Source organism: Hippocampus guttulatus, chromosome 12, assembly GCF_054856545.1.
Source record: "Hippocampus guttulatus isolate MCC_2025c chromosome 12, RoL_Hgut_1.0, whole genome shotgun sequence".
Classification (NCBI taxonomy): Eukaryota; Metazoa; Chordata; class Actinopteri; order Syngnathiformes; family Syngnathidae; genus Hippocampus; species Hippocampus guttulatus.
The window spans coordinates 13,114,864-13,141,729 of NC_141272.1; the positions used below are offsets into that span (position 1 = coordinate 13,114,864).

The following is a 26,866-nucleotide window of genomic DNA, read 5'->3' on the forward strand; positions in this document are numbered from 1 at the left end:
GTAAGCGTGCGCGCTCAAGGCGAATGAAGTGGGGGGGGGGCGCTCCTCTATTGTGTGGACCCTTACGAAACACGAGCCCCCACCCCCACGCAATATCCCACGCCTTGTTCTTCTTCCCTTCATAACCCGGCTCCTTGGCAGTGACTCGGCGTGGGAAACACCACCCGCGCTAACGCCATCCCCGCTAGGGGCGAGCACGGAGGCGGTGTCGTGCGCGCTCCCGTGCCAGAGTGTAGCGAGCCGCACACAGAAGAGCTTCACTAGGCTGGCAGGGGTTCCTCTGCTTTTCTTTTTGTCATATTCATTCAAATTTGGCACGTCTACCTCAGCGGATAGTCGTGTGCAATCCCGGTGTCGATGCAGTGCCATGCCGACAACATGCTGGCGGATGCCGCGGAGCTGCTCCCTTCGGCGGCTTAGACTAGTGCAGGACCGGCCGCAGCAGGTAGGACGCACCAAGCCCCGCTCACCCTTCATCGTGACATCACGGTACACACACGTTCTACTGCACAGTCGATGCACACGTCGCTGTAATGCAGAGGTAGCAGCAATTGTGGCAAGGTGGGTGGGGAGGACACACAGCTGTTGCGTCGGTGTTGCTCCAGGTCAGAGTCCACCTGAAGACAAGTTACCCCAGTTAGCTGCCAACGACCAGTTGACACTTTAAGCAGTCTAATGCAACATTTGTCAATGTTTGATTTTTTTCTTTCTCACAGTTTGGGATTGCTGTATATATAAGTGTCTACAATTTCACGCATGATTATTGTAATAGGCACAGCGGTGCTTTCTAATACAGATGCCACCCTCCTTATGAACAAGGCAGTTTAGGACCAAGATTTTATCACATAAAATGACAAAACAATGAAATGTTACTAATAGGTAGTGCAGAAACAACGTGTTATCAAACTGACACTGTGTGCATGGCCGGGATAGAACTTGAAAAGTATGGTGAACCCATTTTTTTGCTCATTAACATGACAGTGATTCGATTAATCAAAGAATTGTCAACAGATCACTTGATGGTTAAAATAGTCATTAGTTGCATCCCTACTAGTGTCTGCATTTGGGATTGAATGACAAAAGATGTGTGGGTCGTGACTACAATGTGATGAAAGTTGAGTCAAAGTTGATTAATCTGATGACTTTTTCAGCACAGTATGTTTCCCAACCTTTTTTTTTTGTGTGCCATGCACTGTTTAGATATTTCAATGGGCATGTAAGAAAAAAAAACAACAACAAATGTTTAAATGTGGCCAGTGCATCGTTGTCTCCATTGATTTCTTGTCTTTGTGGCCATTCACTTCTTCCTTGACAAGACTGACATGCTTTTGTGGTCCAATAATAATGCAGTATATGTGGAGCCTCACAGTTCTTCTGTTGAAGTGTGTGCTCAATTGCTTGGTGTGCGTGGTGAGAGTCACCTATTGTAATTTATTTTATTTTTATTTTTTTCACTGTGGTCCACGAATAGGCGTGGGGAGGTGTTTTGATATGATTCAGTCTCACCTAGTTTGTTGTCTGGTGAAGGCCAACATGATGTCACCATTGATGAAGCAGGTGTTGAGAACATTCAGCGAATCCCGGCCCCATCCCATTTCATGAGTTGTGAATTTTTCCCCATCATCAATCAAGGAAACTGCATCAAATGCTAGTTTATAAGGTGTTAAATGTGGTAACTATTGAGCACACTGTGGCTGTCGGTGATGTACGGCAAATTAGAAGCACACGTTCAGTGAGAGTGCATTGTTGCGCCGCAGAATGCGGTCAACGCGGACCAGCGGTGGAGACGAGGCCGCCAGTTGCCATGGCAACCCCTCCCATCCACGCCGACGACTCCAGACTGTGGATGAGGTGGCAAGAGGAGAGAAATAAGCCTCCCAGGAACCTTTTGACTCGCTCAATCTGCCCGAGGCGGCATTTTTGCCACCACTACTCCTTTTCAGACATTTTAACAGTGCACTTGTTGGGGAGAGTTGAAAGGGAGGGGGGGGGGGGTTACACTCACATAATCTTCTCCAAATCTGGCAGATTAACTTGATGTCGTCTCACACAGCGGCTCAATCTCCTCGCCGTCACACCAGGGCCAGAGAGCGCAGCGATTAAGCACGCTCTGATTAGATTGTGGACAATAAAGCCACACATATTTAATCAACACGCCCGTCTCTCACCCGGGATGACAATTTAATCCACCCCCACACCAAAAATAGATCACAAAGGTAACTTTTGCTAAAACGCTTCTAGACTCCTACACTGGTTAGATCCCTATGCAGTATTGATGACCATTTGACACATTTCCATGGTGGAATATGCAGAAAAGAATCCGTGACTAATCAGGCTCATCTCCTCATGTTTACCCTGAGAAAATATGTAGGCTGCCATTCGTCCTGTCAAGACAGGAGCAGCTGAAGCGCGTTCCATAAACAGCCCGCATGGAGTAGGCTTGTCCTATTTTTTCCCATGTAGGCCATCAGATAGAGGTCTCTTTTTTTTTTTTTTTTAATGCTGCTTTTATTTTAAAAAAACAAAACACCTTTTAAGTATCGTTACCTCAAAGGGTTCCTTCGAGGTTGGCTGTCTTGTTTATTCCAGGTTCTGGACCAACAGAACAGCACGGTGCTGTGTGCTGTGCCGCACAAGATACTTTGTAGCGGTACAGCCGTGTGACAGAGTGTTTTGGTTTTTTTCCCCAACAATGATATTTACATGTCTAACCTGATCAGCGTGAGCCATTTTATCATCTAAATGTAAAACCATTTGTAAAGCTGCGCAAGGAACTCGTTGACAATGTGGTGAATCTCAACATTTTGATTAATCTGAAAGACTCATGACCTGCCTTGGTACTGGAGGTGCTGATGTTTTAATTAGCAAATGAATTCAAATGGCCTCATGAGTTAGGCCGTTAATGTCCACAAATGAACAGCAGTGTCTATGAACTGAGTTTTGTTTTTGTTTTTTTTTTCCTGCGGGGGAAATGATTAAGGTTTGGGAGGCTATTATTTCTGTACATTTTACATTACATTGCAAATACTCTCAGTGGTTTAGTGTCATTTCTGATTAGTTTACTGCTTCCTTGCACTTAGCTATTTTATTATCCTCTTTTTTATCATTGTTCTTATTTAGTAATAGGGATGTTCTGTAACACTTTTTTTTTCCAGACCAATACCTGTATGACTATTCACTCTTTCAGTACTCGCCAATATTTGTTATCTAAAATTTCATTTTACACAGCGACAGAACATTCTGGAAAAAAAGTCTTCTTTCTGACACAGATGGTGATTTGCCAATGTGGTTAAAGTGTCGCAGTATAGTGCCAACTACTTGTTTCTGGATGTTTGCTTTTCTTTGCCTTAAATATGTGTCGGCAGCCTCCACGAGTCACCCGATACCTGAAAAATGAGGCCGATATCGGCCGGATACGGATACCTGGTATTCGTACTTGCCAATCCCTTCACACCCCTCTTCAAATGCCAGGTGTTTGTCACTGTGACCAACAAGTTCAACCTTCAACATTTTGCAACATTGTTTTTGGGAGAATTTGTTCTGGTCTGATGAAACCAAGCTTAGACTTTTTGGGCATAATTCCAGAAAGTGTGTTTTGTGCCAAACGCATCAATGCTCATCACCAAATAAGACAATAGCTACATTGTATCATGGTGGCGGCTGCCGTTCTTTAGCTGGAACTGGGGACTTCAGCTCCATCCCTGGCCATATGTGTAAGCTAAACACACTATTTTAGTTGCTTATTTTTACTTCCTCTTATTATTTTTTTTGGATGGAATTATTAATCTTGTCCTCATGTTTTGAAACATCACAAAAACCTGGCATTTGAACGGTGTTGTATACCCGTGACCGCACCATGAGAGTGGCACTATGCTAAACATATTGATGAATGAAAATTCCATAAAAACAGAGTGTTTTTATTTTGATACAGTTCTGGAATTGGATCTCCTTTGACCTGACAGGTGTACCAAATGGTTTGCCCAGTGAAGCCGTTAACCTCACATTAGCCTGGAGGACTCGTTCAAATCTTAGCATTCTTAGCCTTCGCATTGCAGAATACAGCTCGTCCTCCCCGTGCAATGTCGCAGTCTACAAGGACATGCCTTTGACTTGTATGGTGCATTTTTCCGGCATGGAATTCCCACGAGGAATGTGCCGTAATTCCAGCCACATAGACAAGATATTGTAAACAAAGATAAGACCAAGGTGAGGCCTGCACCGATAAGTCAAACTACATGTCTAAGGTATTTACAGTGCTTGTTATAGAGCAGATGGTACAAAATGAATTGCAGTCCGGTCCTGTCCGCCTGCTTGCATTCTGCTGAGTCATCAGGCTTTGTGGAAGCCTGTCAACAGTCTGCTCGCGAGGCTCTCGGGCCAGCCAGTGGCGTTCCTGGTGGGAAAGTGCACTCGTGATGAGTCCATTCCCAACGTTTCAATGTTGATTAGTGACGCCCTCAAACTGCCTCAGCCTTTACCGTACATGCAATGGACCCTTTCATGCTTTTTATGCCCCCACTCGTTATTTGTGGCCAAAGCATTCATTACAAAGCTAATTATGAGAAAATTGCATAGAAGACCATGACGGGGGTCTGGTTTCATTGCGTCAGTACATTCCTTCTGTTTGTTTACAGTACATAAAGACAGGAGTAGTAATCATGGAGAGAGTATATCTGTCTCTGCTAATAGTGCCAGGATGTGTGTGTGTGTGTGTGTGTGTGTGTGTGTGTGTGTGTGTGTGTGTGTGTGTGTGTGTGTGTGTGTGTGTGTGTAATATTAACTTCCCCCCAAAATAATTGTACTATAAATAGCATACCTGAGAAACCACTCTCTCCTATATTAAAAAAAACAAACAAAAAATAGCCATTGATATTAATGGTTAGATACAACTGTGAATTTAGGAGATGCTGTCCTTGCTTTTCATTACCTTTGAACATTGTCACCACATCAACCCGTGTTTTAGCCTGCTCTAGCCTACTGTAAGTCTGTGTGTATATGACAAGGGCAACACAACCCAGAAACATGTGATCAGTCTCTGTTTAATGCAACACGGCGCCACTTATTGGCCTCATGGCAAATCACGGCCAATTTCAACCAATCCTGGAACTTTGACAGGTACTGTTCAACAGTGTCTTTTAGGGGACTGGTCACTATTTGTTGGTTCCTGGTCTATTAGATCGAGGTTGCACTGTATACTGATCATGATAATGGCTTACCAAGCTCGAGGTGGACTGTAGTACAGTAGTTAATTAACCAGCATTTCGCATTCAACCAACATACCACGTTCCCCTTGGCACCTAGACCCCTCCCCCCTGACTGTGCAGTCCAACGTGCATCATCAGCGTGTCAGCTGGCAGCATCGTAGCATGACATCATCACATATCACAACGGGAGCCTTCTCGCCTACGAAGGAGGCGAGCGCGCGCCGCAGCCCCGTGTGGGTTCGCGTCTCGCATACTGTAAAAAGCCACCTTTCTTCCCTCACCCACCTGCCTTAACGAATTCTTTCTGGCTCCCCCTCTCTCTCTCGTTCCTTGTCACGTTTCAGGCAGCGTGCGCTTGCAGAACGACGGCATCATGGAGACTGGCGGCATCGTTGCCGCGGTGATCGAGGATGTCAGCTCACGGCCCCGGAGGGACCCGGGAAGTAGTCACATCCTTGAGAGGTGAGACCATCTCTTATTCCCTGCGCTTACAGGTCATATAGAGTCAACATCAAGACCAATAAATGTATGTGTTTTATGCACAGCCATTTGCAGTCTTCCAAGCAGCGTGACTTCACGTTACAATGAGTAATGTGTGTTCTCATGTCACTGAGCTCATCACTCTGAATAAGTGTGACAATGCCCGTGGCCCGCCCCTCTCGTCTTTTTGTTGCTAATAAAAGTCGACATCATCCTGTTCCCCACCCCTCTCACCCCCGAAGTCACTGAGTCACATTCGGAGTCAGGCTTTTGTGAGGCGCTCGACTCGTGGCTGGCCGCCTTTATGGTTGCCTGAATAGGTGAGCTTCACTCTGCTCGGCATACACAAAAGCCACAGAGAGGCTGCGCTTCCCTTCTGCTTTGTCATGTCTTACTGGCGAAATGGTGAGAATCTTATCAGTCACATGTCGAATGACTGGGCCTTGCTCGCGCAGCGTCATGATTTGAGGGTGACACACAGACTGTCGACTCGCATACACCCTCTGCTGTATGTGAGAGAATTGCAGTTATATCGGGTGGAAGACGCTTCGTGTCATTGAGAAAAACAAACAAACAAAAAAAAAAGCTACCACGAAAAATCCTGTCGCAGGTGAGCTGGAGCCTGTGCCAGCCGACTTTGGGCGGGAGGTGGGGTACGCCCTGGATTGGATTTGCAGGACTCGTATAGACACAAAAAACGCCCAAAAAAACTTCCCATACGCATATTCACACCTCTGTACAATGTGAGTCTTCCATTATCATAGGCGTCTTGGGAAAAATAGGTGAAGAAAAAAAAATCTCAATTGGCTAATGAATTAGCCTCGAACATCTATGTACGGTACTTCACTGCAGAGTAGCAGGTGTCTACCAAGGGAGTTATTAGGGGATCGGCCTTTCATTTGTTGAAATACATTTTGATGGTACACTATTAGAGGAACCGAGAACCAAGCAGAGGCTCTGAGGGGATCAAGCCTTTTCCGTTGCTGGTCCCTCTCTTTGGAATGACCTCAAATTGAACATTTGGCAAGCCTCCTCGCTGTCCATCTTTGAAACTCGTCTTAAAACTCATTCTTATTCATTGGCTTTTGACTCAGCATGAGACTTGATTTTTAGTTTTGTTGTTTTTGTGCTTTCTACTGTCTTTGTTATTAATTTATTGTTTCATGTTGTGTCAATTATTTTTGCTCTGTGTACAGCACTTTGTATGCAGCGGGGGGTGTTTTAAAGTGCTCTAGAAATGCAGTTGAGTTGAGAATTTTTAGCTGAGGCAGCCAGTCCGGGGTCTACCCGCCTCGCGACCAAAGTCAGCTGGCATAGGCTCTAGCTTACGCATGACCCGAATAAGGATATTGAGGATATGCAGTACAGGAAAAAAAATGATGGATTCCCCCCCCCCCCCCCCCCCCCAGATTTCACTTTACACTCAACAGTGAATGTCAGTTTTATTGATGCCATCTCTACTCTGTGGGCATATTGTGCTGTAGTCAGGGATTTGACATCTAGCAGTGCTATTTCATCGTAAATGCAACCAAGTGTCTATTGTTTTTACTGAGGAGTCCATTTAAAGTGTGCTATTTATTCTCGTTGACAACACTCCCGGCGATCAGTTGGGGTTTGGTTTTCACCAGAGCAGAGGCCATAATTTGAGGAATTTACAATTTGGGGCTCATGACTTACACATGCTGTGTCTAATGATTAACACGTTACGGTTGTCAGCGGGTGTGCCAGAACAGGTTTTTGCTTTAAGACCAAACCATTTATAATAGCTAATCTAGTGAGAGAAATAACACAAGTTGGATTTTCTAAACGAGAACACACCAGTCCTGGTTCGGGTCCTTTATGATACCCACTGCATTTCCATTTTCCATTTTACAATGACAACTAAAAGTGCCAATTCTTCTTTGGCCCATGCCCCACTCACCCCATTTCGGCAGTTAGTTCATTGTGCTTACTGACTAACAAAACACGATGAAAGCACGGCACAAACTGAAACGTGGCTTCAGGGGGACTGACAAACAGACAGCTTCCTCTCTCAAGCCTTCATCTCCATTTTGTTTTCCTGCAGAGACATGGCACCATTCAGTCAGCCGAACAAAGACCAAGTCTTACCTCCAGCTAGCAGCAGCAGTCCCTTAGACGAGAGACAACCACAGGACATAAAGGTACGCACGCACGCCCGCATGCACGCACGCACACACACACACACACACTGGCCTGGTGATTGGCAAAATGATAATGACGAAGGTGAAGCTCTACATCTGCACGTGGGCCACTGACGCGATGCCTCACGAAAGTGTGCTCTTTTACGAAAGCCGCGCTTTGTTGTTTATCTTGAAAGGTGACGTCATCGCCCTAGATAGTCTTGTTAACTAAGTGCTTTTACTGTCAAGCGTTTTGAATGGAAATGTAACACTGGGAGGGAAAACATTAAGTGCACTCAGGTCTCGGTCGCGTCTGCCTCTCTTTGTGGACACGATGATCGGGTTGGTTGAGTGTGCGATTCTGAGATGATCTTAATGTAGTTTACATCTGATTTCAATATTCAAACAAACGCTAGCATACTGCAGACCTGTTAAATGTCAAATCCAGAATAGCTCTTGGTAGATTGGAGACCTCTTACAAAATTGAGTTGTTCACAAAGGGGGTGTTGGTGTTTGTATGTCCAACTGTGTGACTGTTTCTGCAGTCGGCGGTGTACCCTCTGACAAGAACGAGGTAGTACTGCAATTGGCAAAAATGAGTTTTAGCGCAAACATAAATGGATGTTTTGCCTGTTAGCAGCCGTTTAATACTTGCTACACAGGCGATGATGTAAGAAGATGGGATTGTGTGGCATATCTTGCACGGCAAAACATAATGTCTCATAAAAAAAAATGTTCGTCGTAGTTTTTCTGTAATCTTTGTTCTTGCTCAGCAGAGTTCACAAGAAAGGTTGCATTCACATCCCATCATGACAGGAAATAGGATCTTCGCTGTATGAGTTATCGATGATCAACTTTCTGCGTTCACGTTTGCTGTATTTGTTTGGCAGGCGCGGAGTGATGACATTGTGGCCGAGCCCCTCTTGCGCTCCTGCGTCAGCACGGCAAGCATGAAGGTCAAGAACATGAAGAAGTAGGTGCTCCCTGCTATTACGGGCTGCAAATCAGGCCTCTTATCCAGGACAGTGCGATGAGCTCAGCCCCCCGTTGTGCTTCTTCGCTTTCTCGTCCCTGTCACTTTTCCCTCCATCAGAGCATCAGAATAGCAAGGTGATACTGTTGTGCTTTGTGTTTGTAGGCTAACCTTTCCCAGAGGTCATTTTCCCCGTCTGGCAGAGTGCGCACACTTCCACTACGAGACTGCCGACTTTGGGAACGTTGAGGTAAGAGCACCCTTAAAAAACATTTTGAAATGGCAATGATCCATATACGTGTTTGCAGTTTGCATGTCGTACATACAAGTCATTTTTTAAAGATCCCTTCGCCCTAGAAATAACATCCAGTATGTAACATCCATAACTGTATTTCACACGTTTTTGTGTTTTTTTTTGGTCCCACTCCCACCAGTTTGTTAGTACTGTCAGTTGTAATCTCTTAATCCAGCTCCCGCAACCGCTTTAAACCCGTGATCTCGCCTATTAATTTGACAATAAACCACATGGAATCAGCTTATGAATTTATAAATTGATGTCTTTAATGTGGCTGCTGTGAAATCCAAATAAAGTTCTAGTGCTAGCTGTGCTCAAAGCACAACTCACCTATGCTATGGTCAGCTAATTGGTGCTTGAAACACTTTCTCAGTATAAATCATCTGTCTTCCACACATTTTCAGGCAAACATTTTTCTCTTGATCACCCAAATTGACCTAAGATGTAGGCGGCAGGTTGGGGGACTGGCTGCTGGCGGCCCGTGATGGCCAGGACCAGCCTGGAGCTACACCGGCCTTTTGGGAAAATGTAAACATATGACTGGAATTCCCGATGGCCACCCCACCTGTGGAGTGGGGTGTACTTGTGATGACCAACACATCACATTACACACACAACATGCACACTGACAATCGAAAGACTTAAGGCCCAAATTGAATGTTAGTTGTAGTACCAAGACTGACCAGTGAGAGGTGGTATATTGCCACAAGACATCCAGACTTGCGGAAAGTACAAAGTAATACTCGGGTTGCTTAGTGGCTATCATTCCGTTCCCTGTCAAAATCACAGTTACTAGCTTGGCCCAACATTACGCGCGCGCATACACACACGCACACATAAAAGGATTTCCGGTCGTAAATACTGAACAGGCATTTCGTTTACTCTGACATTAGCATTCCCCTCAAAGCGCTGCTCTTGCCTTAACTAAGTAGCAAGTTTAGCGCTTTAGGCAGTGTCCCAATTTAGGGAGGCTGCAGTTGAAAGACAATTACGCAAACACTTTGCCCCTCTGGACTGTGCGAGAATCCAGCCGAAGCGACATCTCCCGACTGTGGATACTAAGGACCCCATATGTGCAATTTGTCCCTTCTTAGTGAAAGCTAATCGCAGCGTTAGGGAGCTGTCAGTCATGGTGAGTTTGCACGCTCGCTTGAGGTCATGGGATGATTGCAGTCACCTGTGTTTGAATGTGTGTGTGCGTCGAGGTGTGATGTAAGGGTGGGTCGTGGTTGTTTGGTTCAGATGCAGTCAAGTGTCTGTGGCTGTTGAGTCAAGCGTTTGTCTGTAGTTCAGCTTCTCTGGCTGCAGAGGGCAGCAGGTGTGCACCTTCACCAAGCAGCCTTGGGCTGAATGCCACAAACTGGATCCAGGTCTGGGAAAAAGAAAATACTTTTTAGGATGCAAGAAAGGTTGGTGATATTTTTTGCATGTCAGGAGTGCAATGTGTAGAACAAACACAACACTGCGAATAATGCTGTGATGTCGGACTACGGCTTGGGGGAGGGGACGGAAGGATCAGGTCTCACTGAACCGCACAAGGGCAGCAAGGACGCGCGCTGTTTTATCCACCCCCTCCCAATCCCCGATCATAGCCAATCACAGCCCCCGAACATACTGCCAGGGATGCTTTCACGGCAGCCCCATCCAGGTCTTTGCGGCTCTGCCCGCGACGAGGACCCGCGTTCGTTCACTGCCAAGCTGCCTTTTGTGGCCAAAGAAAGAAGCGCTGTTTAGAAAGGGGGAGGCAGGGATGAGCGGGATGGAGGAGGGCGGGTGGGGAGCGTGCAGGACAAGGGAGGAGGGGAGTCTGAAAGGGGGTGAGACACAGTGCGAAGCATCCTTGTCTCATATTGATGTTTTGAATGCGAGTGTATGCGCCACCATCCAGCCTGTGAGGAGCATCGTTTCATGAATCAAACTCTTGAAGCATTTTGCTTTTTCTTTTGGCGGAGCTTCTTTTGGGCGGCCCAGGACTAAAAGAAAGAGCTCCTTCCTCCAATGTTAAAGGCAGGTAACAACAACAACATGGGCAGCCCTTTGTGCTGATGCTCATGCATCGCTTTAATGAAACTTTATTGATTGTAGCCTTTTCCAGGAACTTTGTTTTTGCATGTGCAGTTTTTTTTTTTGCAGGATTTTACATACACACACACACACGCGCGCACACAAAGCAATGTAACTGATTTAAATTTGACAACGCGCCTCTGATTTTGTCTGTGCATAATGCATGGATGTGATCTGATACCTAGACCAACAAACAATTGCACATTGGTGGCGATCCAGCTAAATATGCAAATCAGGGATTTGTTATCCTTTCTTTCAATATAGTGACAAGGTGCACAGTTTTGAGACTGATCCATTTTAGGTTTCTTTAGACTTGGCAGAAGTCTTCGCTCTCCTCAGGGCTATCCTAATTAACTCTGCTCATAAGGTTTGATTTTTTTTTTTATTTAATTGCTGTTTGTTGGTGAGCAGGATTACAATGCACAACATGACACTGATTTTTTAAAAATGGTGGAGGCACCAAAAAAAGACATTTTATTGCAAATTCAAATGAAGTTTTTCTTACATCTTTGCATTGTAAAGACATTTGGTTGTGCTGCCAAGTGATTTTTTTTTTTTCATAGATGGGGAGTGGGCGGCGTTCAGGTGGATGCCCTGGGCCACCCACTCATCGGGCCCCTATTTACATGCCACTGAATGGCACAATCGAGCTTCAAGGTTTCAAAGATGTGTGTTTTATTTATTTGTTGTTTTTTTCTTTGTTGGCAGGATTAAGCAAAAATGTATCAATTTGGTGCCAAATTATGGTCGGCCTAGCCTGAAGGGGGTGCTGTTCTCAATGCAAGTCGAGCCTTTCTCATGTTTCTTCACGTCAATTTTAGTGTGAATTATTTTGGGCTGTTTAATCCCACTTCCATCATGCTTCGGAGCTGATGGTACTTTATGAAACACACTAAATGATGATTCTCTTATGTTTTAGCAGACACGCCGTTTCTCATAGAATCTGGTCCTTTTCACCAGCTCGTAGCAGTAAACTGGGTCGCCGTGTGTTGTGTAACAGCCTGTCTCAATGTGCTTCAAACTGTTATAAATAACCAGAAGCTCCCTCGACTCATTGCTTCTACATCTGTCAATATGTTCCCAAACTGGTTGATTTAATACACTAACGGAGCATCGCTAAAGAGGACGTTTGGTTTGCGCAAGGTAAAAAAAAAATGCTCAAAGCGCTTACATTGACGCAGCTTATTGAATTAATTTTGTGTTTCTGGTGTCAGTTATTTTAAATCTTCTATTTATCATCTGCTTCTTTCCTAGTTGGCCTTTGCAGAAGGGCAGAGTGAAGGACCAAAGTGGGGGGCCCAGGACTCCAAAGAACTGCTCTTTCTGATCCAGATCACCTGCCAGGTACTCTTGACTTGTAAACTACAGGCACTCGCATCAAGATTCGAATCTCTTTAAACACTTTGGACTTCTTTCAGGCTCGAAACTGGCTGGTGAAGAGATCCTACGAAGACTTCCGTGTGCTGGACAAACATTTGCACTTGTGCATTTATGACCGCCGCTACTCGCAACTCACCGAGTTGCCCAAATACGACTCGGCGAAGGACACGGCCGAGGTACCGCATATCGACTGTTCCTCTCACCCTGCGACATTTGCGAGCATACACCCGGACAATCCAGTGAGACCTCACATAAACCGTTCAAAATAAATTTTAATCTAGAAAGATCATTTTTATCTTTCGTGTGGTGCAACAAATGTTGTCGGATGCGTGTCTTTCCGCCAAATAGACGCACAACCATAGGCAGTGTAGGGTTATCCACTTTCGACAAATAAATGCCTTCCTTTCTCCATCAGAAGTTAATATCTATTGTCAGTCACATGCCGGCCGCAGAGACTGTTTGTCCCTCCCAAGCGTTTTACCACATGCTGAAAATGACGTCCAGCGCATAGTATTGACGATCTTGTATTATGTGACGAGGACGTTCCAGTCGACTCTGATGTGGTCACCCCTCAGTGGTGTGTGCATTCATGTTAATTTTCCGCCCAGTCTGATGAGATGTTCTGCATTTCCCCTTAATTTTTGATTTTGAAACATTGTTTCATCTCCCTCCAATAGACATGCAGTTTAGTCAATCAACGCCCTGCTCCACTATTCTCATAAATGCATCATGATGGTGTTCTTATGTGAGATTGCCCTTTTTTTTTTTCAAGCAATCGTTTTTAGAGTGCAACCTCAATCGACGACTGTTCCGTTTACAAACAAATCAGACTTTCCGCATCGATATTTCCGTGAGAAAGGAGAGCAGCAAAACACAAATGATACGATTGCGGTCGGCCACAGCTCTCGCCGAAGCAATCACGCGCAGACTCGCTGACGTCACACCCCACTCTGCCAGCCCCGCCTCTTAATAGCACATTGATGTATGCAAAAATTACAATCTGTAGTCATTTCTAGATGTCTCATGCTTGCAGTTCGTTTTTGTATGCGTTTAGAATGTGTTCGCTGTGACTTCTGTAAGTTGGAAGTGTGTTTTAGTCAGTTTAAATGCTTTTAAAGTACGTGGAATTGTTGCAACTGTTTGGAAAACGTTTTGATATTGTCTCTCTATATTGCGGATATTCGATGGATGTGAAGTATATTCCCCGGGTGTTCACTGTATTGCCTCTGAACACTAACAGTGTTTCTGTTCAGTCCGTAAACAAGATGTTGGCCACCTACTTGTCCCGCTTCTCCGTCATCGCTGACAACAAGATCAACTGTGCTCCGGTCCTAACATGGATGGAGGTAGTCAAGCATATTTTTGTGTGTGTGTGTGAAGTACAATGTACTCTGCATCTCGTAATATAAATGTGGCGGCATGCTAATGCTCGTCTAATTTTCTTTTTCTAAAGTAACAAAAGACTGTCCTCAAAATGTGTTCTGCAGATTGACAACAAGGGGAACCATCTGCTGGTGTCTGAGGAGGCGTCCATCAACGTCCCCGCTATTGCTGCCGCCCACGTCGTCAAACGTTACACAGCTCAGGCCACCGATGAATTGACCTTTGAGGTAACAACATTACTGTATGTCCAAAGATTGAATGCTAAAAACACATGAGGAAAAACAAGGAAGATCATCTCATGCCGATCTGCGCGATCGAGTTCTGGCTTCTTGTTTCGGATTCTTTACGAGTGGAATTCTGACTCTTATACACGATATGCAGTTTAACAGGCAAATAATGTCGGCATAATTATCCTTTGTCAGGTGGGGGACATTGTTTCCGTCATCGACATGCCTCCCAAAGAGGACACAGGCTGGTGGAGAGGGAAACACGGCTTTCAGGTACAAAGCGGCCCTTTTAGAATGATTCGCATTACCCTTACAATGGACTGTTTTTCCGGTTGAGGCAAATTTGTCTTTTTGTTCTTTGCAATGATAATCAAAAGAGACAATCGATTGGAAATATTTTTAAAAAAAACACCGACCTGAGGAAAACGAATACACTTTTTTTTCAAGCCGGTTAACAATTGGACAGGTCTGACGTGTTTCGTATTCGTATTAAAGGATAATATTTTTCCGATTAGTGGGTTTTCAAAAGAGAGAATAAGAAAGGTTGCGCGGTAGCATGTCTCACAGGTTATGACTTCCATCCCCACAGTTAATAAAGTGAGTGGTTTTGAAGTGAAATATTCTCCAGATCCTTGCTGACTAGGCCAAAAAGATGCCGGCCACAGTGGCATTTAGACTTTTTCTGCCCTGAAGCACCTCCTTGATCCTCACGCTTGCCGACCTATTTCACTTGATACATCCCCCTTGCCCACAGTGATTGAAAACCTGCACGTCTATTAACGGGTCTTATCGCTTCTCAGGTTGGTTTCTTCCCGAGCGACTGCGTCGAGCTGATCAACGACAAGCTCCCTCCCAGTGTTCAAAGCTCGGTTCCCAAACCAGGTACGCTGCCCACTGTTTCTCGACCGCATCAATTCTGTACAAGCTTCTCCTGGGATGTGGGGCAGATTGCATTCAAGTGGGGGTTTTCACGTGTCGTGATCGTCAGTGTGTAAGAAGCACGGCAAACTGGTGACCTTCCTGAGGTCTTTCATGAAGTCGCGGCCGCCGCCGCAGAAGCTTCGCCAGCGCGGCATCCTCAGGGAGCGAGTGTTTGGCTGCGACCTGGGCGAACACCTCCACAGCTCGGAACACGAAGGTGAAATGCGCAAAAGGGGAAATTATGCCAAATCTGAATCGGTGGTTATATTATGTGCAACACAAACTCAACGCAAGGAATGTACATTGGTGTGATAGAGCTTTGGCATGCGAGAATTAAAAATGGAATGGAAAAATTAACATGACAAGTAAAGGAAGTCACACCATTGGAAATACAGTCAGTTTTCGACTATAATTCATTCCAGAAGGCTGTTCGAAAAGCGATTTGTTCAAAATCCAAAACTATTTTATTAGCCCGTGATTAGGGGCTAACACACTATGCAGAAATAACATAAAAAGAAATGTCAGATTTGCGTAAATCACAACAAACACATCTGCTCACAGTAAACGCTACACGAGGAAGCATCACTTCCTCGTGTAAGGAAGCCGAGAGGAGTCAAGTGTCGTATTCGGGTTTGCTCAGTTTGGTCGAAAACCGGTTCTCGGTCATAATCCGAGGTGTAAAAATCTCGAATTTTCTGGTTGAAAACAGATTTGGTCGAGAACAGAGACATTCATAAACTGAAGTTTGACTGTACTTGCTTGTCACTATAAATTCCAACAATGAAATGTCGATCAATAAACGAGAGTAGCAGCATTTTCCCCCACGCGTTGGTCAGATCAATTCGATGTCTGTTTTTAATCCTCCCAATGGATTTATTCATCGTGAGTACGAGAAAAAAAAAATCAAACACAGGTGGAGTGCTGCTCGCCTGGCACAAAACAAATTGTACCTGTATGGTGTTGAAGCTGGGTTCAAATACCTCGTCTTTGGTCTCTGCCTTCAGTCCCTCAGGTTGTAAAGAGCTGTGCCGAGTTCATCGAGAAGCACGGCGTGGTGGACGGAATCTATAGGCTGTCTGGAATCTCCTCCAACATCCAGAAACTCAGGTTTGGTTTGCTACTTGATGATACATTTCTATCATCAAGAATCCCTTTTTACCAGTGCTTGAAAATGCTGGAGGATTCCGCTCAACGACATTGCATACTTCCTTCCTTTCTGCATTTTTTTAAAATCTAAAATGACACATTTTTGATGTTACATTATCCTGAGTACCCCCGCTGTTATTTTTTAATTATTTTCCTCTCTACAGTTATGTATGCTGTGTACATTATCTTTTAAATAACACCCAAACATGAATTGTGCAGTGTTCAAGTGCACAGATGGCCAGGAGGATGGCTCCCACGCTTTTCTGTCTCTTATCTCACGCTTTTCATGTGTCAACGTTCAGGCACGAGTTCGACTCTGAGCAGATTCCCGACCTGAGCCGAGATGTCTTTCGACAGGACATCCATTCGGTGGGCTCCCTTTGCAAGCTGTACTTCCGAGAGCTTCCCAACCCTCTGCTCACCTACCAGCTGTATGACAGATTCTCAGTGAGTGCAAGCGTTTTAGTGATTGCTGGGGGGAAAAAAGGAAATCAATAAATAAAATAGTGCGGCTCTCTATGTGTGTGGAGATGTCCGCACGGGGCGGTTGAGAGTGTTGTGCCTGCTAAATTTATCAAATTGAAGGGGCTGATCTGAACGGCAAAAAAAAAAAAAAAAAGGAGAGAGAGAATGGGATACTAAGTCTGTCCGTCTCGCTTGCTGTATCCTCACAGGAGGCTGTGTCTGCAGCCACAGATGAGGAGAGGCTGGTTAAAATTCACAACGTCATCCAGCAGCTCCCTCCTCCACATTACAGGTCTGCTTCACCGCTCGGTGGCGCTACCTGGTGGCCAAACCTGTAACTTCATGTTACGAAATAGAAAACCAGGTTCAGAAATCATGAACACTCGTACGTCAAATGACATCGAGTAAAATAACATGTAAATGCTCATTTTATTGGAGATTTTACTTAAGTAATGCATTATGTGGTGGTACAATTGTTCTAGATGAGCGATGTTTCTAATATTTTGTCTAAATATTCGGAGTATTGGGTAGTTGTGCACAACTAAACATATACAATACCTTTTTGATGGTGTCACTGAAACCTTTGTGTCATTATCTTTTTTTTCTTTTTCTCCACAGATAGGAACAATAATAATAATTCACAATAATCTATGATAATAGATTTTTGGCATATATCAAATCATAGGGCTTGGTAGTATCGCATTTAAATGCATTATACACAATTTATATGCACAGTGTTTGAAACGTCTCTGGTATTATGGGCTGTCTTTATGTTGGGCAGGTGTTCCTCATGAAGTGCCCGATAACTTGTGCATATCAAAGCAGCATGCTCATGACAGGATATAAATGTTTTTCTACTTTACTAATAATGACGCTGAATGTTTTTGTGTGCAGGACGCTAGAGTACCTTATGAGACACTTGTCCCGTCTGGCCACCTTTAGCACTTGCACCAACATGCACACAAAGAACTTGGCCATCGTGTGGGCACCAAACCTGCTCAGGTGAGTCGGACCTTAAAGTGTTGATTGACAGCCGTCACAGTGCTCGACTGGGTCAAGTCACTCAAGTACAGTCGGTATTTTGAAGGAAGTCGTGACACTCTGGATGCACGTTTCAGGTCCAGACAGATCGAGTCGGCCTGCTTCAGCGGCACGGCGGCCTTTATGGAGGTGCGCATCCAGTCGGTGGTGGTGGAGTTCATCCTCAACAACACCGAGGCACTCTTTAGCACCAAACTCAACGCTGTCATTCGGGAAAGCGCCGGTGAGTCAGAAAAACACATGCAGCAGCAGCGTGTTTTGTCCACAAAGTGGTGCTAACTCCTAGCATTTATCTGCTAGGTAACAACACCTTATCCAGACCCAAGTCTCTCCTGGTGTGCTCCCCGTCCACCAAGTTGTTGTCTCTGGAGGAGGCTCAAGCACGCACTCAGGCTCAGCTCAGCTCCCCAGCCACCACGCCCTGCTTGAGCCACAGTGACTACATCGAGGTCGGGGAGGGGCCCGGGGCTCTGATGGGCAAGTTCCACACAGTCATTGAGCTCCCGCTGGAAAGGTGCGTTCAAGGACCGTCCCTGCTCTTTGTACGCTTTCATTTGGTTGTCAACAAATAGTAACCGCATAGAAATAATGTAACAGTGGGATGACAAACACTGGTCATCACCGACAACGTGTTTCTAGATAATAATAGCGCACTGGCCTCCGTTCTCTCTTTTTTGTAGTGTCAAGCGGGCTCCGAGCAAAGCCAAGAAGTCTCCTGTGGGCAACTGGTTGTCCTTCTTCCACCTGGGCAAATCCCACTCTGTGTCCAAGCGTAAACTGAAGCGACACCCCAGCGAGCCCAACGAGATAAAGAGCATCACACTGCCAGGTGGGCTCAGTGAGTTGGCATCGTGACCTTTTTTTGTTTGTTTTCATTTTCGGTTTCATTGACTCATACTATTTACTCTTTTTGCCGAGATAGGTGGGAGAGGTGATAGCGGTACATTGCGCTCGGCAAAAAGTGAAGAATCGCTCACCTCGCTGCACAATTTGGAAGGTAACCATGAATCAGGTTGTTTAATGCCACGAGTAGATATTTTTTAAATCTTCCCCACTCTGCAGTTCAATAGATATAGCCACCCATAATTGTTCTCAGAATGAATAAAGTCTAATGCAGTGCATGTATGTAACGAGTCATAGGCTTTTGTCATCAATTAGAGGCCGAAGACGCCGAGGTTTCGCATTCCGGTGCCACTGTTCCTCAAAAGTGAGAGATTTGTCGCACTCAAACTGAGCCACTCTGGAACATCTAATCGAATGTGTATGTCTAATAAGTAGACCTGCAAAAAAGTCTCAACAGGCCAAGCCTGAAACCGGGATGCCTGCCATTTTTAATTGAAGTGACCATTTAAGGTTTAAGTTCAGGAGTCCTCAAAAGCAAATGTGTCCCGGAATGTTTCCGTAAAGTGTTCACAATTAATATGAATAGTTTAAACTGGATATATGCACAAGTTGTGATCCAAAAGGACTTTAATATTCATTCTAAGTCATCTTGCAGCCTTACCCATAAAAATAAATAATCAGAAAATCAGCAAGGTTTGCAGGAGTTGGTAACGCTCCTGATCATTTGAATTCAAACACACAAGGTATTTGAAGACAGTATCTCAGAGAAAACACTGTCGAAAACGTGTCATGCTGAAAATGACAGACATGCAAAAATGATGGCAACGTCGCAGTGCTTCAGTGATAAGGATGTTCAAAATGATGAAAAATGTGTTTTCTTCACATGTCAATCAAAGGCCAAAACTCATACATTTTTCAGAATCGCCATATTTCTGTGGACACGGTCTTGGTCTTCACAAAAGGTTCCCTCTGATCTTGTTTTCCCTCTCCAGGAGAGCCTCCAAAGTACCAGCATGTCCGCCCCCGCTCCACTAGCGAGGCTGTGCCCTCATACGGCAGAGACGACTCGTTCAGAACCAGAAGCAAACCTCAGTTCGATCAGAACGGTGCCGAAGAACTTTCACCCCCACTGCCGGAGGACGACATTGACCTCTACCCGCCCGTTGCCGGAATGTCCTCCCTGGATTTTGATCCCATGTCCTTCCAGTGCAGCCTGGCCTCTGCGACTCCTCGGGCACCACGCCACAGGGAAGGGCACAAATTGAGGAGGGGCGAGTCACATGCCGCCAACCCTCCGAGCAACGTCGAAAGCCCTGCGCAGTTTAGAAAAGGTAAGAAGGTCACCCCAGCAAAAGAAATCACCAGTCTTTAGCATTTGCCTCACCTCCACCTCTCACGTCTCCTCTTAAAGCGGAGACGCGTGAAGCTCGGACGGCAGACGGGAAAGAGCCCCGAGCGCCTTACCGACATTGCAGCCCACGCAGTTTAGGGGGCCAAGCGTCAGCACAAACAGACTCCGCACAGACCCTGCCAGATCCAGGTCCGTATGACTCGCTTTTAAAGCCATCACTTCTTGTACAGTGCATCCACAAAGTACTTGCAGGGCTTCACTTTTTTCTCCATTTTGTTGGTACAGCTTCATTTCAAAATGTTTTTTTCTCAAAATTCTCTGCACAAACAATTTTATTTATTCATTTATTTCTATCGCAAATGTATACAAAAACCCCCAAAGAAATCACATGTAGGTTAGCATTTTCAGCCTTGCTCGATACCATAGCTTGCCTAGCCCATAAAAAGTAACTCCAAGCACCCCCAAAATTAGAGAGATCACAAGATTTACCGTATTTTCCGGACTATAAGTCGCAGTTTTTTTTTCATAGTTTGGCTGTGGGTGCGACTTATACTCTGGAGCGACTTATGTCACATTAAACCGCAAGAGGGGGCTCTAGGCCTGTGTTGATGCTTTCCACATTGACAAAAAAAAACCTACGATGACTCTGACGTCAGCGAAGTAGAAGAGGAAGCACCGTCTCTTTTACCTCCGAAGTTGGCAGAGTTGCTTAAAAGTGACACAGAGGATGACAATTTCTTTGGCTTTAGTGATTTGGAGTGACACTGATGGTTTGGTAAACTTGTTAGCATGATCATTATGCTACAGTTATCTGAATAACTCTTAATATGTTACGTGAACATACCGGGCATATTCTCAGTTCATTGTTTATGCGTCATGTAACGTTAGAATATCGTACTCTTATTCAGTCTGTTGTTTTATTTTTATTTGCCTTCAAAGGTGACATGTCTGTTCTTGGTGTTGGATTTTATCACATAAATTTCCCCCCAAAATGCGACTTATGCTTTTTTTTTTTTTAATTTTTTTTATTGTGATTTTTATGGCTGGTGCGACTTATACTCAGGAGCGACTTATAGTCTGGAAAAGATGGTAATTGACAGTGTGACCCGTTTTTTTTTTTTTACAAGCTTAAATGTTAAACACATACAGTACTCGTTAGAGGTGTAACATACATTTAATCAACGAAAATACAGTAACCCCCCCTCCCCTTTGCTTCAAAAATGTTTGATTCAGACGATTCTTCACACCTCTTCTCAACTGAGCCATGGAGTAGTTTGAGTGAGTAGCCCTACCTTAGTGAAGCAACTTGTACCATTTTATCAACACATTGTTGTCATTACCAGGCCTAATTTCTGATGCGTAAAACTAAAGATGGGCGAATACCAATCCCAGGTATTGTATCAGGCTGCTATGAGCCTAATTTGATGATATCAGGTACTCATGGAGGGTGACGATACCAGCCACCAATACAGGACTTAAGGGCAAACAAAACCTGACATCAACTAAATCCCCCTCGACCGTAGTTGGCGCGATACTCCGGCAGTTTGACACACTGGCAAATAATCTGTGTCAGAAAGAAAGTTCTTTGTTTACAATTTTATGTCATCGTGGTAAGTGAAATTTTATTCGTCAGAAGTACAAGAGGTATCCGTACTCGGTACCAGTGAGTATTTAAAGAGAATTGGTATCGGTCTGAAAAAAAGTGTTCTCGAACATCACGAGATTTAACTGATATGTCAGTGTTTGATATTAATCGGACAAGCATGCTTTTGCCATGCGTGCATGTTGATATTCATGCCAAGGTGCTGCTGACTAGCTCACTACCCTGATGCCCATTATCACTGAAAGTGTGTGTGTGTGTGTGTGTGTGTGTGTGTGTGTGTGCGCGCGCATGTGTGTGTGCATGAACTAAAATGTGAAACCACCAACACCCCCTAATATGTATGCTCTGATGCAAAACTCTCAACAACAAATAATATTCCTTTTTCTCCCAGTGTTGTCATGATAGGATGTTTGTAGAATTGTGAGGATTCCGTGTTGGAATTAGGCTGTAACAGAAAATGTGGAAAACGTGAAGTTCTCTGTATACTTTCCGCATGCACTGTGTGTAGGGAGCATTTTAATGTAGATTCTTATGAAAGCTTTTGTGTCCTGTCCCATCACGTCTTACCATAGCTTTGTTTGTCCTGTCATACTGTAGCGTTGTTTGTCTTCTGCCCCCCCAGGAGCAGATAGACTTATGAGTTCAGTGTCTATTCTCCCTCCTCACCCTTCCCCGACGAGCGCCGCACGCAAGCTGGCTCTGGCGCTGGCCGAGTCGGCGCAAAAGGCCAGCGGCGGCTCGCAGAGAAGAAGAAACCACCCGTCTCGCCCTCTCCAAAGACAGGAAGCTCAGGACAGACCCGCTCGGCCCTCGGCCCTCGATCTCAAGCCGTGCCCGCAAGCCAACGCGGGCTCCCCCCAGTGGCAAACGCCGCTGCACCTCCTCTCCGCGCAACTCTACTCGCAGGCAGCGGACAGACCAGAGAGTAACTTCACGCCCAATGTCAGCCCGCTCGGCTCGGGCAGCCTGGACTCCCGGCGCGGCGCCGTCACGCCGGAGGAACCCACCTATCAAAGTGTGGGCGTCTCAACTCCCACCGAGCACATCTGCTCTCCCCGCAGCCCCTTGACTTCCCCGGTGTACGCCAACACCGACTCCATCAACATCTTTAACTTCCGCGCCGTTCTCGCCGAGACCTCCGTGCCAGCCTCCATCGACGAGGTCCTCCCGCGCCCTTTCCAGTCTCCGTCATTCCGCCACTACGCCTACAGAGCGCTCGGCCCGTTCGACGACGTCTATCGCAATACGCGCCATCAGCCACCGCGTCAGATTCACTGCGGACGACTAGCTCGCTGCCCTCAACCCGACGCTCTGCCCCGTCACCTCTCGGGCCCGAGACGTGTGTACAGGCAGTCCTCAGAAAGCCGCTGCACTTCCTCTGAGTTAGGACCGCCCCTGTCACCTCAATACCGACGCTACTACCGAGGCGAGCACCTTATGGGCCCCGGCCAGCGACAACAAGGCCACTGGCAGAGGTGCGAAGACGGCCCCGCCCTGCACCCCGCCATCAGGAGGGCGCGCTCCTTCCACGCCCCACAGACTAGTCGCTACGAGATGGCAGCTACTGAAGTCCCGCCCCCTGACTTTTATCCTGAGCAGCAGGCGGCTTATCAGAGGCTGCTTCAGCACCACTTTGAGGACGTTCATGTACAACAAATGATGTATAACCCTTACCCGGACTTGAACCCTCGCGACTGCTCCCGATATCCTTTAGAACCTTTCCAACGTGACAGTATCCGCCACGGTCAGCCTTACAGGACCCGCTCCACCAAGGAAGGAGCGCCGCCTGAGTTCTACTACTCCCCACGGTACAGCCGCCCTCTGGAGAGGGAGCTGTTCATGGACAGCGAGGACATGGTTGAGAATAAAAAAACCTCTCCCTACGACAGTCCAGTTTCACCGGCTGGCTCGACGGGAAGGGAGATAATGCACTTAAGGAGTAAGTCGGATCCAGGAAACGGGATGCTGTCGGCCGGTAGACGGGAAAGCCAAAGCGCCGACAAAGCCTCGTCACCCACGGCTCACCAGCCGCGTCGCGTCCTCGTGAACGAGAACACCTCGCAGCAGCAGCAAGCGCCGCTTCGTAAGATACCCTCACTGCCCGAGAAGGGCTTTGCCGAACTGGGCGACAGAAGCCAAGCGGACCCTTTCAAGAAAGCTCGAGCTGGCATCCTCAGGAGGCCCGAGCGCTCGCAGAGCACCCGAGAGAATCGCCACCAACATCATCAGCGCCTCGTCGACACGCTTGTGGACGACCAACATGCCGGATCTTTTTCCTCTCACCCCAACAGAAGGACTCGGAGCACTAAAGTGCGGCCCACGCAGTACGACCACACGGCGGGGGGATTTTCCGCATTTCCCAAGCCTAAACACACAAGATCCACTAAAGCCGGGCCAGGGTACTCGCCGGCCCCAGACGCCACCGCCATATCCTCCTCTTCCGCCGCCACTCCCTATGGGAACAGGCTGCTGTCCAAGGCTCTGGCTCAGGAAGCTTTTTATCAGTCTGCAGTCAGGACACATACCGGCGTCCATGAGTGATTGCTTTTTATGTCAATGCATAGCGGCGCCAAAGGAGAAGAGCACTTTATCCTCTGCCAGACCATCAGACTGCTTTTTTTTTACTATTTTCTTTTTTAAACCTTTCATTGAACCTGCTGCTAGTGTCACCTTCGCCAATGAATCTTTCATTTTGAGCAGGGCTGTGGAACCAAGCATGGCCCAGACATGACCAGTCAAGCAATCCTACAATACAAAGAAATCAAACATTGATATCCGCTCTTATTTGTCACTAATAACACAAATTTGCATTTTCCAATCGATCCTAAAACGGTTTTCGAAAAACTAAGTCTGAAATATAATTTTTGTTTCAGCTAGCACATATCTAAAATAGTCAGTTAAAAACACATATTCCCAACATCAATTTTTATTTATAATTAAGCTATTTTAAACTACTTTAACCTTAATTAGACATCAAATATGAATCATATTTTGGTGATTTGTGTCTGCATGTATGATATGAAAGAAACTGGGGCTACAATTAACTGAATAATTTGATGACAGAAAAGGTTGAAGCAAAGTCTCTGCCTCGAAACTTTGCAGGGATCTAAAAATGTTTTTAGCTAGTTTAATATTGTATAATCACTTATGAGAATGAATTGTACTGCCCACAAGTGGTCTAGGCACTGGTGATGAGGTGTTTTTATTTTATTTTTTAAAAATAAGAAAACACGTAATAACATTTATACGCAAGCTGCTGATGGCCACAACTTGCTTGCAATTGGTTGAATTTGAATCAGTTGAAGCCCAGTTTGCAGCCAGCCATCTTGACTTTCTCATTTGTTGATGCCCAACGTCACTCATCAGGCCAGGTTGCAGCTTTGAAAGCCACACACACTCAGTCATAGATGTTACATTAGAACGTAAAAATGGCAACCCCAGGTTTAAAAAAAACAAACCAAAAAAATGCATTTCACATGCATGTTCTTATTTTTAGCAACTGATGGGATGATCAGTAGTATACTCAATTTGATCGCGGCAACAATTTCCTTCTTACATAATGCAATGCATCTTTATTTATATAGCGCTTTCACAATAGCAGCAGCTGTCACAAAGCATCACAACATTATCTGATATTAAGAGGCATGCTTTGAATGCGGAGGAGTCCAGCCATCTTGAGGACAAATTAAATAATGGAATAGTTGAAATTGAAGCGTTAACTGAAGGGATTGTATTTGCTTGTGTTTTGATAAATGTGTGTTGATTTTTTTTGGGGGGGGGGGGCGTGAAGAGAATCATTTGGATAAATTGAATGGTCCGTGTTGGGACAACTGGTTGCCCATCTCTGCTTTTCAATTCAGAAGACAAAAATGGCTGTCATGTTTTAGTTGCATACATCCCAAGGGACGACAAGGTAAACTTTGATTATTTGGATCTCAAAATTACCTTCAGACCGTGTATAGAAAAATGTCTGTTGTTTAAAAAGTGTAGTGCTAGATGTTTTGTACAATGACACGCAGCTAACTAAAAACATGGCCAATGTACTGTACTTGTCTCACTGCAGTCAGCTCAGACTGAAAAGCACTTTGTAAGAAGAAAACACATTGTCTTAATTTTGGGCTTTGGTGTGACGTCGCCTTCAAACCTCTCGATAGAAACATCCGCTCTATTTTTCTGCGTGAAATCACAAATGCTTGCTCGCTTGCTCAGAATCGTCCCGTAATGCAAATGAGCACTTTTTTCAAAACGAGAATCAACCTCATTGCAATCGCCGACTTCTGTGATGTTTACCGCCCTCGTGTATAAACAATCCGCTCTCTCCCTTCGATTGACGCAGCTCGCCCTCTGAGAAAAGTCTATTTTTGTCTAATGCTGTTTGTCACACAAATGGTGGAACTGTGACATAACTGATTATTCTCTATGTTTTACTCTTAAGTTATGTAGAGGAGTTTATTCTAATAAGACATGTTCATTTTTAGTGCTTGACTTCAAAGAGAGAATAAATATATTATCATGCATTACAAATATGTTCCTTTTTTTCTCTCCATTTTATTAGCGTCATGCCGAGTGACGTTTCAAATATTTTGGCTACCGTTCACCCTCTTGTAGTACTGCTCGTGATCATTAGATGGTGCTCCAAAACTTCAGACAGCCTCAACGCCCATAGCAGTTTGATTTGATTTCCTTCCTATGCAGAGCATCATGGATGACTCACTGCTTTTAAATAGTTGCTCGGGAGACGTGCAATGTGTGCGCACTTCATGACATGAGTCGACATCCGTATGCGGCAAATGTAGCAAATTTATGGTCCAGTGCATGGTGTCAATGGCCATAAGCATTATATGCAGTCATTGATTATTCATGTGCACATTGGCATTCAATGCGCATGCTCACTGTTCTTGTCTCATAAGCAACGCGTTTCCATTTTTGTGCCTGTGAAGGTTGAAGGCAAATTATTTATGGCACACTGGAATAAACCACAGACATACACGGCCTCGAGAAAACCTTTCCAAAGCAATCTCTTACTATGGGCTTGGTCTGTATGGTGCATGGTTTATTCAGCAATGAATAGTTCACCTGCTTGACAGCACTGTATCGATGTTCTGCCTGCTTTATTAAGTCTTCTTTTTCTAAAGGGAGAAGTGGCTTGGAAAGTGTTGAAAACATTCTTGGAAACTTTTGCGCAAACTAGGAAAGGTTGTCAAAAGTGTAAAGTTGGACATGTTACACGTTTTCAGATGAGACTACTCCAAAAGAGAAAAAGAAATCTTGACTTCAAGTTGCACATTGTATCTCAGTTAATATTTCAAATAGAATTAACGTTAAATTAGCTGTATAACTTTTCTTTGA

General features: G+C 45.2%; 1 protein-coding gene across 3 annotated transcripts; it reads left to right on the forward strand.

Annotated features, from left to right (window-relative positions):
* Positions 1-131: 131 nt before the first annotated feature.
* arhgap32a (Rho GTPase activating protein 32a) lies at positions 132-26,041 on the forward strand. Of its 3 annotated transcripts, XM_086125784.1 has the most exons (24): positions 132-445; positions 5,549-5,666; positions 7,750-7,846; positions 8,716-8,798; positions 8,964-9,048; positions 12,412-12,501; positions 12,576-12,713; positions 13,791-13,883; positions 14,025-14,147; positions 14,343-14,420; positions 14,948-15,029; positions 15,136-15,285; positions 16,073-16,175; positions 16,517-16,661; positions 16,889-16,971; positions 17,574-17,681; positions 17,798-17,943; positions 18,021-18,234; positions 18,401-18,558; positions 18,643-18,717; positions 19,556-19,894; positions 19,975-20,103; positions 21,148-21,192; positions 22,140-26,041. In XM_086125784.1, exons 2-24 carry the CDS (start codon positions 5,578-5,580, stop codon positions 24,056-24,058), a joined length of 4,572 nt encoding a protein of 1,523 aa, XP_085981910.1. In that variant the 5' UTR covers positions 132-445; positions 5,549-5,577; the 3' UTR covers positions 24,059-26,041. The 3 variants fall into 3 exon arrangements, with proteins under 3 accessions (XP_085981910.1, XP_085981908.1, XP_085981909.1); XM_086125782.1 differs by lacking the exon at positions 21,148-21,192; XM_086125783.1 differs by lacking the exon at positions 21,148-21,192 and having other exon boundaries at positions 18,401-18,549.
* Positions 26,042-26,866: the final 825 nt, after the last annotated feature.

Bases quoted from the DNA above. Each gene is read 5' to 3' on its own strand.
- arhgap32a (XM_086125784.1), top strand. From the start codon at position 5,578: ATGGAGACTGGCGGCATCGTTGCCGCGGTGATCGAGGATGTCAGCTCA. The intron at 12,714-13,790 runs GTACCGCATATC...GTTTCTGTTCAG, and splicing joins CGGCGAAGGACACGGCCGAG to TCCGTAAACAAGATGTTGGC. The intron at 13,884-14,024 runs GTAGTCAAGCAT...TGTGTTCTGCAG, and splicing joins CGGTCCTAACATGGATGGAG to ATTGACAACAAGGGGAACCA.